The sequence below is a fragment of the Lineus longissimus genome, chromosome 2 (genome assembly GCF_910592395.1).
Source record: "Lineus longissimus chromosome 2, tnLinLong1.2, whole genome shotgun sequence".
NCBI classification, from domain to species: Eukaryota; Metazoa; Nemertea; class Pilidiophora; order Heteronemertea; family Lineidae; genus Lineus; species Lineus longissimus.
In genome coordinates, this window is record NC_088309.1 from 206,345 (window position 1) to 225,359 (window position 19,015).

Consider the following 19,015-nt stretch of genomic DNA (forward strand, 5'->3'; position numbering starts at 1 on the left):
CGTGGAGTAGTTCCACAGATGATGAAACAATGGAAACAAGATGGACCACTGGGCTCGTGTGGAGTAGTTCCACAGATGATGAAAGAATGGAAACAAGATGGAACACTGGGCTCGTGTGGAGTAGTTCCACAGATGATGAAAGAATGGAAACAAGATGGACCACTGGGCTCGTGTGGAGTAGTTCCACAGATGATGAAAGAATGGAAACAAGATGGACCACTGGGCTCGTGTGGAGTAGTTCCACAGATGATGAAAGACTGGAAACAAGATGGACCACTGGGCTCGTGTGGAGTAGTTCCACAGATGATGAAAGAATGGAAAAAAGATGTACCACTGGACTCGCGTGGAGTAGTTCCACAGATGATGAAAGAATGGAAACAAGATGGACCACTGGGCTCGCGTGGAGTAGTTCCACAGATGATGAAAGAATGGAAACAAGATGGACCACTGGGCTCGTGTGGAGTAGTTCCACAGATAATGAAAGAATGGAAACAAGATGGACCACTGGGCTCGTGTGGAGTAGTTCCACAGATGATGAAAGAATGGAAACAAGATGGACCACTGGGCCTGTGTGGAGTAGTTCCACAGATGATGAAAGAATGGAAACAAGCTGGACCACTGGGCTCGTGTGGAGTAGTTCCACAGATGATGAAAGAATGGAAACAAGATGGACCACTGGACTCGTGTGGAGTAGTTCCACAGATGATGAAAGAATGGAAACAAGATGAACCACTGGGCTCGTGTGGAGTAGTTCCACAGATGATGAAAGAATGGAAACAAGATGGAACACTGGGCTCGTGTGGAGTAGTTCCACAGATGATGAAAGAATGGAAACAAGATGGACCACTGGGCTCGTGTGGAGTAGTTCCACAGATGATGAAAGAATGGAAACAAGATGGAACACTGGGCTCGTGTGGAGTAGTTCCACAGATGATGAAAGAATGGAAACAAGATGGAACACTGGGCTCGTGTGGAGTAGTTCCACAGATGATGAAAGAATGGAAACAAGATGGAACACTGGGCTCGTGTGGAGTAGTTCCACAGATGATGAAAGAATGGAAACAAGATGAACCACTGGGCTCGTGTGGAGTAGTTCCACAGATGATGAAAGAATGGAAACAAGATGGACCACTGGACTCGTGTGGAGTAGTTCCACAGATGATGAAAGAATGGAAACAAGATGGACCACTGGACTCGTGTGGAGTAGTTCCACAGATGATGAAAGAATGGAAACAAGATGGACCACTGGGCTCGTGTGGAGTAGTTCCACAGATGATGAAAGAATGGAAACAAGATGAACCACTGGGCTCGTGTGGAGTAGTTCCACAGATGATGAAAGAATGGAAACAAGATGGACCACTGGACTCGTGTGGAGTAGTTCCACAGATGATGAAAGAATGGAAACAAGATGGACCACTGGACTCGTGTGGAGTAGTTCCACAGATGATGAAAGAATGGAAACAAGATGGAACACTAGCACACAATTTACCAAGAAATGAATTATTCTGACTGAGTCAATGTGGTTTTATTGACAACCAGTACATCTGCCACTAGTCATAGAACCTTCCACCTGTTGGATAGATCATCACAAGTCTCAACCATGCTTCAAGCCGTTTTATCGATGCTGTGCGTTGGGGATCCCTCCTGGTGAAGTAGCTTCTGCATACCTTCTTGGGGACTAATAGGGTTAATGCAGTAACACCAGAGATATACTTCACTACAACAACTACATGTACCATCCACCTGTTCACTGATCTAGTCTAGGTTACTTTTTTCATCTACATGCCATCAACAGAATGCGAGTGAAACAATTCTTGCTGTGCGAACCGAGTGCAATCGAACTTGGTGGGCCAGTACTTTAGGGAATACCAATATGTAGAGGACACACAGTACAAGCTTTCTGATGCATCCCTAAAATGCCCTCCTTGGGTTGAGGCTGATAGCAGGAAGAACTGTCCTGATTAGCGTTACATGTAGCTTTTGGCCTACTAGCTCTTAATTTCAACAACTACTGACTTCCCTGCATACTCTAGAATAACTAGCTTAGTCATCACTACATGCTCTGTGACTGTCATTGCTTTGCCGTAACCCAGGATTACATTACAAACAAGACAGCAATCAGCGGTGGTCAGTCTGGTGTGATGTTGATCAAGATCTTACCCCTCACTCATCTCTCATTCACAATAATGCACTATCCCCAAACAATGTTGACCTAGCAATCATGGGAGGTGATGAGGAGATAAGTAGTTAACCAGGATAAGACAAGACAGTGGTTGTGCATGACTCCCAGTCTGACTTGAGCTTTGAGAGTGAATCACTATCGTTTAATGACAATTTCAATTCAACTAAACTGGCAAACATTTTCACATTGATAATCGATGTCTACCTGCAGAAATTACATTTAAATTCCAGAGCAGACCTGTGCATATGGCAGAAATAATGAAGTCAGATTACAAGTCATGGTGAAGTCCTGAGACTTGGACAAATGTCATATCCAATGCATTGTTCACAGGTCCAATCAAAATCTGTTAATATTATTGGAAAGATACAGGTGGAATATCAATATGAAAATGCTTGTCAATTAAATTCAATCAGATATATCACTAGACAACTGTAATTCACCCTCAAAGATGAAGTCAAAGTAGGAGTTTGAAAGGTGCTCAACCTCCCAAATAAGTAGATGATAACAACATACCTTCTGCTCTGTCAGCATCTTAGCTACATCAGCTTCAACCGGACAAGTAGCCATGATAGTCAATTAAATCAGAATAACGATGGAAAACGGAACTCGGGTAGCATGGTTGTTTTAAATAACACGAGATATACCGTCGACTTGATCAATAGCAATATCAACTCAGCTGGAGAAGGGAGTCACACACCCCAAGCTTGCAGCTGAGAGATGGTGCTGCCACAGTGAGCAGGAGATGGAACTGCTAAAGGAATCAAGAGGACACTCAGTATGACTGCTTCCAGCATTCTATTGTGAAATGAGTGTTTGGAGTCCAAATGTTATCAAGTATTCTAGGCAATGCACGAGCAACATGAGCAGCAGATGGCAGATGATGGTGGGAAGAACATCCTCCTGGGTCCAGTCTCCATGACGATACAGTCCAACTTGATTGCCTCATCGCCAAGGGATAGACACAGGGATGGCTAATCTGATATTAGTGAGAGAGTCGATGCTGTCAGAGTGGAAGGATACTTTTGTGATTGGCCTGGTCGGCAGTCCAGGTCCTCGGAGATGTTGAACCAGATACATAATAGAATCAGCTATTGGATTGCGTTATCAATAACAGAAAGTGAGAGCTTTTGGGTACGAGATCCCTCTTGTCAATATGAAATCCATGAGGAAAGAGAAATAACTCTCACCATGGCCATACTCCCGTTAATCATCCGCACACCTTCTGATTGGACAATTGCAAATCAAAACCTGGCTTACGGTGACCTAGATTGGAGTTTAAGCCTTTCCACAAAAAAACACGAGAACGTTATCCTATCATAGTCCTACAATGAACAAAACAAATCTGACACTTAGCCATCCTTTTTATCAAACATTGCCATGCTTCAAGTGCCTGAACCAGGAGAATACATTCTCTCCCTCCCTGTAACAGGAGTTGCATGACTTTCCCCCACAGACAGATCATGCATTCTCTCCCTCCCTGTAACAGGAGTTGCATGACTTTCCCCCACAGACAGATCATGCATTCTCTCCCTCCCTGTAACAGGAGTTGCATGACTTTTCCCCCACAGACAGATCATGCATTCTCTCCCTCCCTGTAACAGGAGTTGCATGACTTTCCCCCACAGACAGATCATGCATTCTCTCCCTCCCTGTAACAGGAGTTGCATGACTTTTCCCCCACAGACAGATCATGCATTCTCTCCCTCCCTGTAACAGGAGTTGCATGACTTTTCCCCCACAGACAGATCATGCATTCTCTCCCTCCCTGTAACAGGAGTTGCATGACTTTTCCCCCACAGACAGATCATGCATTCTCTCCCTCCCTGTAACAGGAGTTGCATGACTTTTCCCCCACAGACAGATCATGCATTCTCTCCCTCCCTGTAACAAGAGTTGCATGACTTTTCCCCCACAGACAGATCATGCATTCTCTCCCTCCCTGTAACAAGAGTTGCATGACTTTTCCCCCACAGACAGATCATGCATTCTCTCCCTCCCTGTAACAGGAGTTGCATGACTTTTCCCCCACAGACAGATCATGCATTCTCTCCCTCCCTGTAACAGGAGTTGCATGACTTTTCCCCCACAGACAGATCATCAACTGCCTCCATTTAAGACATGACATGACAAGCGCTTCCCTTGGTACATCAACTAGATCTGAGATCACTATCCTCTGGCACGTTATATCAATCAGCTGCCAGGCCAATCACAAATGGAATAGGCATGAGATAGAGACTGAGCCTCAAGGAAGCCAGCTAACTTAATAAACTGCCAAGTATCTATGTGTTTCCGCACATTTGAGAGTTCAAATCAGAAGTATGTCGTTGCTTCTTAAGTAGAGGCACCCTGGCAAATCGTAGCTCTCCAATAAAACAGAGGCATGCCTCAATCGTCTAAGCAATCCTATTCCACTAAACTCCAGCCCAACTTTTGTAAACTAGAACCATTGAATTGAACTGTCGATGAATTGAACTGTCGATTCCCGGTTACATTATGACCTCAGGTGGTGAAGAAGACAAGTAACACATGATATCTCACCGAGTATGATTTATTGACATGCAATTAGATGTTACAATAAACTGTGAATACACAAACTTCATCTGATTGGAACTGCTGCTCCAAATGACTATCATTGACACTGGCAATTGTGCCCAACTTATGTTTCATATTTCTTACCACACATACATTTCAAGCCTTGCTTTTAATGAAGAGACCTGATAGTTATTCTTATAACAAACTGACATTGTCAGAATGAGTTCTCACAATGTCTAAAATACACGCTGTTTGAGATTTGGAGTGGACATTTCCAGAAACCTGTACCTCTTACCTGATTTCTTGTAGCAATAATATTCAATACAGTGGAACCCCGGTAACACGACCACTCATGGGACCGAGGTTGAATCGTCCCTTTACCGAGGTGGTCACGTTAGTGAAGTTGAAAATCCGGGGACAAAATGCATTAGGTTTCCTGCCGGGGTTCCACTGTATTTACAAACTTGCATAGCTTCCTGAACAAAATTGATAGATAGATCCTAAAAAATATAGACTTTGTGTGAAGACTAGATATACTGATTACTGTAAACCAAAGACATTTCTAAGCAATCAATCTTTGTTCCCGGCAACCGTTTGTTACTTTTTTTAACCCTTACTGGTTCTAAAAACTTTGAATTGCACTGCATGTGAACATATCACTGGAGATTAAAGTAGCTTAGAGGTAGTAAAATAGAACACTGTAAACATTGTTATCATATATCACATGCAAAAAGATGAAAAGTTAAGAACTAAAAATAAGTGTAAATGAAGCATTTCTAAAGCACAATATGTTATGCAGCAATCTGATCCCAATACGGTTATCATGTCTAATATACTAAACTTCAAATGAAAATTCCACAAACCTTCTGAACTAAAAATGTATTTTCAAAGGAAATGAAAACTAAATGGAAGATATGGATTGATTTTATAATAAGTAACAGGGCGTAGTCTCTCAATCAGTTATATCACAGTCGCCCTTCTCACCTCACTTGGGTTTTTGGGCTGGGCTTTACCCCAGTTTTGTCATCATCACCGGCTGAGTGACCACGCATTTGATGATTAAAACCCACGACCCAATGAAAGCAGAAGCAAATGTCCACCCTGCACTGACTGCATAAATGTGACTATTGAAGGAGCTACCTTGTGTCCAAGTCGAGGCCACGTTGCACACCACACAAACACACCCTTGAATCAAGATATGAACATAAGATTCGATTTGAGCAGAAAACTGATTGTGCATAGTTAATGATATAAAAAGATTAAAATACATAGGTTGCAAACTGTGAAAAATACATAAAGAAAGAAAATGACTCTCAGTCTCCAGATGGACATGATACAGATAAGGTCCATCCTCAATGACAGCAATCACAACTGAACAAATCTTCTAAGCAGCCATAGAATATCTCTTGTGAGGGCAACTCACACTTGGTGAGTACCCGTCATTGGCCAAAACCATTTTTTTACAATTTTTGCAGAATCTTATCACGTGTTATGGCAAAACACCTTTAAACTTTTGGAATGGATTTCAAGCAAGGTATTTAGTTGTTTGGAATAGGTTCAGTAACAAGAGGGTAGTGAGTTATGAGGTATTAGCATCAGGATCAGCTGTAGATGTCCTGGGCGTGGCATCGTCGTCACTCGATGTGTCGTCCTGAAACAAGAGGCAGACGTCAGGCGCCAAACAAAACAAAGCTAAACTCATGCTGTTAGATAATCAATGCTGAATATGTGCCTTGATCGAGGTGGAAGAGGCCTTGAGAACTTTAAGGCTTTTATCTTCGTTCAAGGCACTTCGATCAAGCATATGAAAAAAAGAGGAAGCTTTTAGAATCGGAGCAATCAAGTCAACTTCTTGATGCCTTCATTGACGAAGGGAAATGTTCCCCAACAAACGTTCAACCACCTGACACAGTGAGAGTGTATGTCACATGTAATTCCTCATTGTTGTAGTTGTAGCCATAATAGAATGTCACCAATGTTTATAATATCACACTCTTTACTTACAGGCCCTACCATCAGAGTATCAATGCTGATGGAATGGTTTTTGATCAATGGTATGTTTCAATAGAAAAGCTAACTTGTAGCAATGACAAGCCTTATTCTTATTACATAAAAATCTCTTATCTTTTACAAGAACATAACATACAAAACTCAATTGTAGACCTGCAAACATCCACACTTCAAATGCTCAGCCAGTGCATTTTTCAACCAAAAGCAAGAGCAGCGTTCCACAAAGCCAGATATTTGCAGACCACTTTCAAATATAACGGTTTTAGAAGTGTGTTAGCATTCTCCTTCACCACAAAAGCAAGTGTGTTACAAGTGTGTTAAAAAGGCAACCAACATCGTGCACAATATCAAAACACCAAACAATACAAGCTTGATATTTACACCAACAACAAGAAAAGATGTGCAGTAAAAACACCAAAACAACAAAGTGAAATGAAAACCCAAGAGTTTAGTCTCACTTATAGAGAGCCAAGTCAAACCAAAGCAGCCTAGCACTAGACGATGCTGACATCTATGTTCTTTATGATGATCTAGACATTGACAGAGAACCTGGTCTGATCTCCTACACCAGAGACACCTACCAATAACAGATCAGAACATCTGTCAGGAGATGCAATGCCATAACAGAGCATGACCTCCTACACCAGAGACACCTACCATAAACAGATCAGAACATCTGTCAGGAGATGCAATGCCATAACAGAGCATGACCTCCTACGTCAGAGACACCTACCAATAACAGATCAGAACATCTGTCAGGAGATGCAATGCCATAACAGAGCATGACCTCCTGCACCAGAGACACCTACCAATAACAGATCAGAACATCTGTCAGGAGATGCAATGCCATAACAGAGCATGACCTCCTACACCAGAGACACCTACCATAAACAGATCAGAACATCTGTCAGGAGATGCAATGCCATAACAGAGCATGACCTCCTACACCAGAGACACCTACCATAAACAGATCAGAACATCTGTCAGGAGATGCAATGCCATAACAGAGCATGACCTCCTGCACCAGAGACACCTACCAATAACAGATCAGAACATCTGTCAGGAGATGCAATGCCATAACAGAGCATGACCTCCTGCACCAGAGACACCTACCATAAACAGATCAGAACATCTGTCAGGAGATGCAATGCCATAACAGAGCATGACCTCCTACACCAGAGACACCTACCAATAACAGATCAGAACATCTGTCAGGAGATGCAATGCCATAACAGAGCATGACCTCCTACGTCAGAGACACCTACCAATAACAGATCAGAACATCTGTCAGGAGATGCAATGCCATAACAGAGCATGACCTCCTACACCAGAGACACCTACCAATAACAGATCAGAACATCTGTCAGGAGATGCAATGCCATAACAGAGCATGACCTCCTACACCAGAGACACCTACCAATAACAGATCAGAACATCTGTCAGGAGATGCAATGCCATAACAGAGCATGACCTCCTACACCAGAGACACCTACCAATAACAGATCAGAACATCTGTCAGGAGATGCAATGCCATAACAGAGCATGACCTCCTACGTCAGAGACACCTACCAATAACAGATCAGAACATCTGTCAGGAGATGCAATGCCATAACAGAGCATGACCTCCTACACCAGAGACACCTACCAATAACAGATCAGAACATCTGTCAGGAGATGCAATGCCATAACAGAGCATGACCTCCTACGTCAGAGACACCTACCAATAACAGATCAGAACATCTGTCAGGAGATGCAATGCCATAACAGAGCATGACCTCCTTCACCAGAGACACCTACCAATAACAGATCAGAACATCTGCCAGGAGATGCAATGCCATAACAGAGCATGACCTCCTACGTCAGAGACACCTACCAATAACAGATCAGAACATCTGTCAGGAGATGCAATGCCATAACAGAGCATGACCTCCTTCACCAGAGACACCTACCAATAACAGATCAGAACATCTGTCAGGAGATGCAATGCCATAACAGAGCATGACCTCCTGCACCAGAGACACCTAACAATAACAGATCAGAACATCTGTCAGGAGATGCAATGCCATAACAGAGCATGACCTCCTACGTCAGAGACACCTACCAATAACAGATCAGAACATCTGCCAGGAGATGCAATGCCATAACAGAGCATGACCTCCTACACCAGAGACACCTACCAATAACAGATCAGAACATCTGTCAGGAGATGCAATGCCATAACAGAGCATGACCTCCTACGTCAGAGACACCTACCAATAACAGATCAGAACATCTGTCAGGAGATGCAATGCCAACAGAGCATGACCTCCTACACCAGAGACACCTACCAATAACAGATCAGAACATCTGTCAGGAGATGCAATGCCATAACAGAGCATGACCTCCTACACCAGAGACACCTACCAATAACAGATCAGAACATCTGTCAGGAGATGCAATGCCATAACAGAGCATGACCTCCTACGTCAGAGACACCTACCAATAACAGATCAGAACATCTGTCAGGAGATGCAATGCCATAACAGAGCATGACCTCCTGCACCAGAGACACCTACCAATAACAGATCAGAACATCTGTCAGGAGATGCAATGCCATAACAGAGCATGACCTCCTACGTCAGAGACACCTACCAATAACAGATCAGAACATCTGTCAGGAGATGCAATGCCATAACAGAGCATGAGCTGAAGTCACAGATAACACCAGGTGTGTCCAAACAAGATATGACAAGGACAAACATTCCACAAGACAAGCACCGTCACCAAGAGAAACTATGAAACAGCAAACCTTCTATGGAACTTTGGTTATTGATTAGATGTCTAACTATATAGTCAATGTTATATTTGGCGTCAACTATAAAATTGCAAGGCATCTGTCTTTCTTCTACAACGACTGCATCTACACCGTGGTATATCACAAGTAACTAATGCCGTAAGATGTCGCCATGTAGCAGAGAGTTATGTCGAGCACTATGTGTGTTCAAACAGCCCTTGGAAGATGTCTGCTACCTCATATCAGAGAGTATGTTATGAATAGAAGTAAGACCATCACAGTCAAGAGAAGGGTGCAAAAAGACAAGAATAAACACTAGTGTGCTGTAAAAAAGGTTTTCAGTGGCTATCAACATGAAGGTTTATGCATGCAATGAGGCAGTTTGAGCCAGTTCATCAAGTCAGATGGCTTGCTTTGAAATATCGTTATCTATCAGGGTCTAATTCGGTAAGAGGTCGTATCTGGAACTGACAAGTCCCGCCCTGGGTAGTTTGAGTTGAGTCTGGTCAAACTGACCAGCCATGGCATCAACAGTGATGAAATGCCCTCCTTGTGTACCGGGAACAACCACCAGAGGGTACGACACCTGCCACAAGCATTCAAGTACCTCCACCTAGCAGGCATAAGAAGGCACACCCAAAAGGTGCATCAACTAGAACTCACCCAAACTCAAAAGCAGGTGTATCAAACATCAATATCAGAGCCCAAGGCCATGCAGGAATCGAGTTCAACTCGTTTTCAGAGCTACACCAAGCATTCCCAATGTCTTTCCAGACTGAGAACGTCTTCAATGCAATATTTCACACCATTGCACACTTGTACATTAATACCATTTCATACCCACCACTATGTGGACTGAGTTACTGGTGCATGTAGTCGGAGAGATTCCAGCCATGTTAATTGATCAGAATTAGAGTATGGGTGAATTCAGTTTTTGGCACATTACGTGTGAAAAGGCTAAAAACCTAGCAATCCTCACAAGATCACGAGCAAAGTCTCAACTCAAAGTTCATCAAATAAACGTCTTCGCATTTTGCAGCAAGGTCTCATGTTGCAAGTGGTTTTATCACCAGGTTCCCAATGTCCTTCAGAAGAGTGAGTCCCAAACTATTCCCCTTCTCTCTGTTCCGCCATGCTGACCAGTCTTATGGAGAATGCTAGCTGATTAACGTGCCATTTAGAAACCGACCACCAGAATGTGCTGAAGTAAAGAGTAACTCCTCCTACCTGATAGGTTTTACCCTTGACCTCCTCCTCCTCCTCCCCATTCACCGAACACAATGACGACGTTGATTTGCCATTTTTACTGAGTTGAGCGCTACGTGTTAATCTATTGCATAGTGTTACGACTTTGAGGGATTGCTGGAGAAGGAAAGTAGAGGAGTTAGAGATGGTGAGAAACCTTAAAGGTGGTCGGGTTTGTGGACCCCCAGCTAACTGGTCAAGCTGACTCAGCATGACAACCATACTTGGCGGACTTTGGGCAAAACTTGCCAAGTGCAATGAATCTGGGATTTCATTCTCTATATGATGAGACCTCCCTTACATAACCCCCACGTGCAAGAAGAGTATTCCTCACGAACACTACATCAGCTCTGGCTTACTGACAGTTAGACATGTGAGAGCCAGCTCATACCTCCATTAAGCCATTTATCGAATACATTGCTAGCTTATTTCATTATAATCATATACTCAGATACACTTGATACAGTACTAATTCAATTTTCACCTGATGCTTTCATGACTCATTGCTCTGTGTTTACGATTGTTCCACAGTTAACCTTCTGTGAGACAATAATAGACTACAGCTGGCAAAGGCAGCGACCCCAACACACTGTATGTAGGGGATAATGCTACAAGAATATAACAGTCGTACAGTGTGGATAGATTTCATTAACACCAAATAGTCACGTGGGCTTGCACTGAGACAGAAAACACTCACAGCATAGTCATCCATAAGGGGGTCCACCTGATACGCTAAGGTGATCTTAGTGGCAGTTGTTGATGTACACTGCCACCTTTGATGATAACTTTCCCTCAAACTCATACTTGATCCAGAACCACCTCCCGCCCCCAAGGAGTTAGGTCACCCAGTGTTACAACTGCACAGCTAAAATACGTACCTTCCACCTCTTCCTGGCTACAAACTCCCTGATCCCATCCATGTTGATACTCGACGAACGCATCAACTGTTTCTGAGATTTCTCTTTTGGCTGCAAAAACAAGATGCCATTTCAATTTGTGTGCCAACGTAAACCACATGGTTGGTGATAACACAGGTGATGGCTTAGAGCACCCAATCATCTCGAATTCAATAAAACATTTCAATAAAAAATTGGCCTCTGCTAGATTTTTTAGTCAGCTGAAGAGGTTGATGATGGACGAGTTAGTCTAACACTTGCAAAATCAACGGAAATTGATGATTTATCAGTTCTTACCGCAATCCAAGGATGTGAAAGACACTGTGCAGCAGATAACCGTTTTCTGAAAAACACACGGAATAAAGTGATAACGATTGGTCAAAACAAGTCAAATGTACTGGAGTGAGAGCCCACGGCATCAGCCGCCGATCTATGCTGGAATCAAACCCATTGTACATGTTAAAGCCAAGACCAGGGGCACTGGACCATCATTCTTCCTTGGTGTCCACACAGTCGTGCTATCTAACAACAGAGGGCAACACTTAAAATGTCTGATGGACAGGCCATATTTGGTAACCTCTGACCATCATTGCTTACCTCGGATCCTTTACAAAGAGTTTCTGTATAAAATCTTTGGCTAATTCGCTAGTCGTAGAAAAATATTCGTCATAAAACTTAAAGTCACACCCTGTAATATTGCCATAGGTCTCCTGTTGGTCGTCGCCCATAAACGGGGAACACCCACTTAATCTGAAATGATAAGATGCAATCAAATCACAATGGTGTACTGGCAGGAGATGAGGAGGACCCTCCCTCTCAGCTGGTGGGGCGTATCACTCTGGTTCCCAATCAACACTCCAACTTTGGCCAACTGAGTACGTTGGCATAGGGCAGCCAGACAAACCCATATCCAAAGATATACAAGTCTGAAAGACAGCAATGCTCCACCTTGGATAAGGAATTCTCCTTTGTTACAAAGACGTTGGCCCTGACATATGAAGAAATCTCCCTCAAGGCTAGCCTTGGGTAATCAAGTTCATGTTACAAAGACATTGGCCCTGACATATGAAGAAATCTCCCTCAAGGCTAGCCTTGGGTAATCAAGTTCATGTTACAAAGACGTTGGCCCTGACATATGAAGAAATCTCCCTCAAGGCTAGCCTTGGGTAATCAAGTTCATGTTACAAAGACGTTGGCCCTGACATATGAAGAAATCTCCCTCAAGGCTAGCCTTGGGTAATCAAGTTCATGTTACAAAGACGTTGGCCCTGACATATCAAGAAATCTCCCTCAAGGCTAGCCTTGGGTAATCAAGTTCATGTTACAAAGACATTGGCCCTGACAAATGAAGAAATCTCCCTCAAGGCTAGCCTTGGGTAATCAAGTTCAGTAAACACAGAGAGATTACCATATGAAAGAGACAGGCACACACTGGATCTCATTACAAAACAACGACAGCTGTAGTGGATCAATTACCTCTGCCGACAGACCAATCAGCATATAATCACACTGCATTCTGGATACAATAGTGACCTCCATAATTTGATAATGTAGAAAAACGTGTTATGTAAAGTGTTCTCAAGTCAATTAAGCAGCGCTGATTTGTTATTGGATGTGTAATTATGGTGTCTACTCACAGAATGTAGGTGATGACTCCAACACTCCACATGTCAGTCAGAAGGCACAGTGGTTCATAGTTTATCACTTCTGGCGCTGAAAAACATGAAATGATCATTTGTAACGAATCACAAAAGGATGGATAAGCACATTATGACATCAAGTTTGAGCAAAAGCTATTCGGGAAAGTGCACTTTGTGACAGCGCACCCATGAATCTCGAAGACTATTCCTTCAGTCCTGTACACTCAGCTCATATGACAGGCACTTTGGTTGCAATATGACCAGGCCACAGTGGAACATCTCGCAGAGGCTTCTACTAGCAGGACACACTCTCTCTTCAGGACACTGGGCCATTTCCATTCAATTTGATATTGTATACGACAACTCTCTATCAAGGACAGCACATCATGTTGTTTTATTGGGTCACCCTGTAGAACTACTTGTACTTGCTAGACTGTAGATTGCCAGGGGCGAATGACCAATTTTGAGGTTCTTTACATGACCACCAGTTGGAGCAGTATTCATACAGGTCAATCGACCGGACGGCCCTAATCAGATGGGTTAAACACTGATCAAACAATGCGTAATCATCCTACAATTGAGCCAATGTGGGGGTTCAACAGACATTGGAATAGGCCTGTATAGCTATCAGGCCTACCAAATCCATAATCATCAAGCATGTCATGCCAACCCAGGTAGACAACAGAAGCCTCAGTTCTGTGTTGATGGATGAGCTGAAGGTGCCAACAAAGTCTTTAAACTTGATTGAATGGAGAGTTCGGCAGCTTATGATAAATGGGGTTTGAAGATGCACCTTGCAGGCATCAAAGTCATCGCTGAGGCAATAGAGATACAAACTGCCACAGAGACATCTCTCTTCTTTAGTTCTATTTAGGTAAATCGGTTTCCCCCAGATTGTGCCAGAACTTTCTGCTTACCAAAGTTACCAAAGTGATAACCAAACTCGTTCCAAGACACATGTCTCAGCTTCCGTATAAACTCAAACCATTTTAATGGCCATTGTGGCCTTGTCGTCACAACCTACCTACAAACTCTGGTGTCCCCATCATCTCTCGGTAGTCATCACCAGCTTTGAGCTTCCTGGAGAGACCAAAGTCAATAAGCTTGATATTCTGACTGGAAGGACTAAGTAACATCACATTTTCAGGCTGTAACGAGAAAACAGAAGGACGCCACATTTGAGAACCAGCAAAAACAATGTTTGTGGAATCTTGTCGCAATACCCTAACATGAAAACCATGGCTGTGTATGTAGACGAGAGGATAAGGCCAGTCTTCAAACTATCTGAGTTATTTCTATCTCATTGCTGACTACGATATTGAAGTCATCATGGAGTGTTGCCTGAGCATATCATACAGCAAGATTAACCCTTGAGAGGTGAAGATGTTTCCAGCTGGCTAGAGGCGCTGGATGGTCGGTCTGACTTGAATCATTGGGCAATCTGTTGGTCTACCTCATCTGGTGGTATGGTGATAATCTGTATGATTACCTGGACCACTCCTGCTGAAGTCTGTTATGTTTACTCCCACAATCTCTACCAGTAAATATTTTACCTGGATCTGCACGGTTCAGTGCTGGTGATCATGATAGACTTCATGTTCACACTAGTAGTAACACAAAATCTGTGGAAACAAGGCCTGCTGGGTTTGAGTAGGAGTGGGCCAAAGCCAGATATCATCTGGCCAATCAAGGACTTGGCATTTTTGATCACGTTTATGAGGCAACCTATTGATAGAAGCATTTGATTGAGATGATCAGGCCACATGGAGCCCCAGATGAACCAAGCACCTTATGTTTGTTTAGAGGATTTACTAATGATGATGGCTGAAATCATCACACTGCCTCAGAGAGACGTCTGTATAACCTGTAGACCATAGCAAAGGTCAACAATGAGCAACTCAATGGGTGACTGGACAGCTGAAGTCCGCTACATCAAAGTTAGATAGACAAGACAGAAATCCCCAAGCACACGAGCCTCCTGATATCTCTATATCTTGATATCTCTATATCCTGATATCGATGGCACAGAGCATTTCATTAATTGACCCAATCACTCAGTCAATCAGGCATCAGCATTGTTGAATTACCTCCAGATTACCACTCTGAGGGGGCAGTCTACACATTGGTAGCATACCTGTAGGAATGCCAATCTTGTCTAAATGACCATCAGGATTCGATCTATAGGGTATGATAGAACAGTAATAGAGGCATTAAAACATTCTGGGATCACAGTATTTTAGGTGATTTATATATACTTAATGGCCTAAAACTGGCACATCATGAACTGAGAAGGGAAAGTGGATTGACTTGCCTGTAAAAACTACTAGAAAAACTCTTACAAGAATAATAATAGGAGCTGGATCCTAAAGATGGAATTTCATTCCAATAGAAGATGTCATGATTGGCTGCAGCAACAGTGCTTACTCTTCCTGTACTGGAGACGGAATCGAGAGGAGGACATGAGAAGTCGTCCAATCGTATCCTCTCCAGCAACTGGCACAGCAGAACGTTGGCAGTCCAATGAACCGAGTGAAACAACTGCTGGCCCACAGGTCACAACCACTGCTTTGATATAACTCAAAATGGAATCCTGCCAAAAGACATCCAAAGACCAAACATTGAATGAACAGGGTCAAAAGTCACCCTGCTTTCCAAACTGATTCAATGTAATGCTGATACAATATCATCTAATAAGGAAACATTTTTAGTTTGAAGTGATAAAGTGTCCTCTGGCCTGCATTTACAAACGACTACACACCATTCAAGAGGAGATCACCCATTGGTCATACTTGATAAAAGCCCTCGCGCCTTAAGACAATGGGTGATATGAATAAAGTATAGCAATTGCTTTTACTTCAGTTTTGTACAGAAAGGCCCAGTGTAAATGTACATGGAGTTTTAGATAAAAGCATTTGCTAGTCTTTATTCATATCACCCATTATTCCATTGACTTTTCAGTAATACCCACACTGCTATCTTGTTTGACAAATGACAATAATTCCTCATGACCTTTTAATTGGTTGTTAAACGCCAGGAAATGCTCTATTTGTCTCGATTGGAAGTAGGCCTGTAGAGAAAATCATCAATTCATCCAAAAGCACTTCAGCTCAGTTCACCAGCAGGAGAGAGCTGCTAGTATTTCTAGCTTGCCATAATCACAATCGTCTTCTTCTTGTCTTCTATTGACTTTTTACAGCTCTACAACAACCAGGCCTATGTCTCTAATAATCTGATTGTCATCTCCTCTTCTCCCTTCATCCCCACAGCATTGTCTTGGTAATCTTTTGAGCTTTGTCTTGGAAATCTATAGGCCCTGCAACACTCAGTTGATGTACCTCTAAAATTATAACCCTAAACACGCTAAATGAGCAGCTCAAATTCAAACATAACACCACAGAGGGAACAGGCAGTGCAGGGTGTCGCTGTAATCATTAGATCAACATTCCTCTCAGTTGACTGAATATTATAGCACATTTACAAAAACATACTGCACAACCTTAGTAAACCACATGATCAATACAGTCATACATTATAAAAGCCAAAATCCTCCATGCCCACTGCCAACCTAATTATTGAACATGATTAGGGTAACACTGCATTTTGACTCTAGAGAACCGTCAGCATGTATCAGGTTCTTCAAGGCTTGTGGTATTCGACTCGATGACTCGACGACGCGATGGCTCGATGACGCGATCGTTGCTATGGATTTTGCTAAAATACGGAATCCCATGATCCTGGTCTCCGGGCTACCGCTGCAACAACAGTGGTTTTAGCTCGGCCTTTCCATACCCAGCTTCGGTATGTGGAAGGATGTTCCCCCCCCCCCCACGCCATGGCCACTGAAGATTGGTCCCCGCGATTGATTTTGATATTTAAAGGACTCGCGAAAGTTTCATAGCATGCAAAATGACCGGAGATTTAATTGATAAACAAGCTTCTAGTGGCCAATGTCAGATGTCATGTGGTAGTCTGTCAACAATCGGAATTTCGCATATGTGCAGTTTTTTAGACTCAGTCACTCAGTCCCTCTTCCGTCCCTTGAAATTTGCCCCCCCCCCCCCCCAATACATCAGCCCCTATACATGCTTTCCGAAATTGGTGGCTTGCATTGGAACTAACTTTTTCCCCCTTGTCCGTCATTAAAGGCATTCAAGTGTGTTGGTCAACCATGACTATCTCCTTTGTCCCTCCACCATAGGCCTAGTTTCCCCTTATGACATCACTATTTCGGACACTCAGCGCCCCATTTCTGGAAAGGTGTATAGGACATTTAATATTGCCGTGCTGAACGGATATCCAGAGCCAACCTTGTCTCCAGGAACTGGCGTGTCATTTAAACATTGGAATTTCTGCTCGTAAAGAACCTGGGTAGGAGGTTGATCTGAACCAGCTATATTTAGGTGTATTTAGCTGTATTGACGGTAAGATACCAGTGGCTTGCATAGCAACATGGAGCATGGTTTTATCAAAAATGCGAACTTGTAGGAAACGAAAAATGGTCGGATTAGATACGGTGAAAACAGCTGGAAAGGGGTTGGTAATGATCGGTTCTTTTTTATTTTCCTCCACTTATGATTCTATGTATAAATTACAGTCCAAGCAGTGATATTCTTTAAAAAGATTCCAACTTGATCGCGTCATCGAGTCATCGCGTCGTCGAGTCATCGAGTCGAATACCACAAGCCGTTCTTCAATGCTTGAAGGTATAGTGCATTTCCTACAAGTTCAACTCCCCATGATCTCCAAGTAAAACATGCAAAAGAGTAATTCACCTCAAGAACTAAAATGAATTCAACCAATTCTGTTAGCTGTATTTTTTCACAAGACAGCTGTTGAAGATGAGCCAGATGATAATCTGATGTAAGCGGGAGGTTAACGGAGAAGAACGTGAGGAATGATGACGTGGTCTCTGCACCTGAACACCTCACATTGGAGAGATACAAGAAACTTTAACAATCAGTGGAGGGAGACAAACTCTTCCATCAGACTGCATTCTTCACAAGCTTTTTTCACAATATTTTTTCCCCCAGACATGCCGGAAACGGTGAACATGTATTTTTTCAAATGACCAATCAAGTCTTGTCACAGTTGGACATGAGATGGTCACTACAAAACAAGGTCAAATTGATGAGAGGAAGTGATCGCTGGGCACCAGAAAATGACATGGGTTGTGTTCTCCACAAAGGTATGATTGATCCAATGGGGTCACACAGTTTGAAGTTGATTACAATTTGTCAACTTTGTCTTTTCTACATGCAAAAGCAGTAATGCCATCACACAAGGATTCTGGCAAAGAATCCACGATACAGACACCGCCAAATTTCCTAATAATAGTGTTTACATTACGACCTGATTGACACATGATCCTCCGACTGCAAAAAGTAAACTCGCCAAGTAAAGGCCTCATAAAGAGTGACAGATTTCATGTTTTGATATTCCAAGGTTTATTGATTTTGGTTTGCCTCGCTCATGGTATCTGGTGATCACTTTCTACTTTCAAGCCTGGACTTGTATATTTACAACCAAGAAGAGAAAGAAATTGATTATTGTCTATAATTGTCATGATTGAAGACCTCAAGCAGGGATGTTTGAACTAATTTGCTGACAATCCTGATCGACACGCCACTCACCAAACAGGCACTGTATGTACAAGACATGCCAGACTAAAGAAATACTTTGTAGCCCTTCAATTACAGTCTTTAGTCACGACCATCTGACCATCAGAACAACCACTGTA

The 19,015-nt window shown here is 42.8% G+C and overlaps 1 protein-coding gene across 5 annotated transcripts in view; it reads right to left on the reverse strand.

The window, feature by feature from the left end:
- The window catches only part of LOC135499869 (death-associated protein kinase 1-like), a 61,582-nt gene that overhangs the window by 37,661 nt on the left and 4,906 nt on the right, over nt 1-19,015 (reverse strand). For all 5 annotated transcript variants that reach the window (XM_064790902.1, XM_064790882.1, XM_064790908.1 and 2 more), the window contains exons 4-9: nt 14,303-14,426; nt 13,276-13,351; nt 12,236-12,388; nt 11,936-11,981; nt 11,621-11,710; nt 10,725-10,859 (exon numbers count right to left, since the gene is read on the reverse strand). In XM_064790902.1, the coding sequence (XP_064646972.1) occupies nt 10,725-10,859; nt 11,621-11,710; nt 11,936-11,981; nt 12,236-12,388; nt 13,276-13,351; nt 14,303-14,426 (624 nt within the window). The remainder of the gene's footprint in view (nt 1-10,724; nt 10,860-11,620; nt 11,711-11,935; nt 11,982-12,235; nt 12,389-13,275; nt 13,352-14,302; nt 14,427-19,015) is intronic.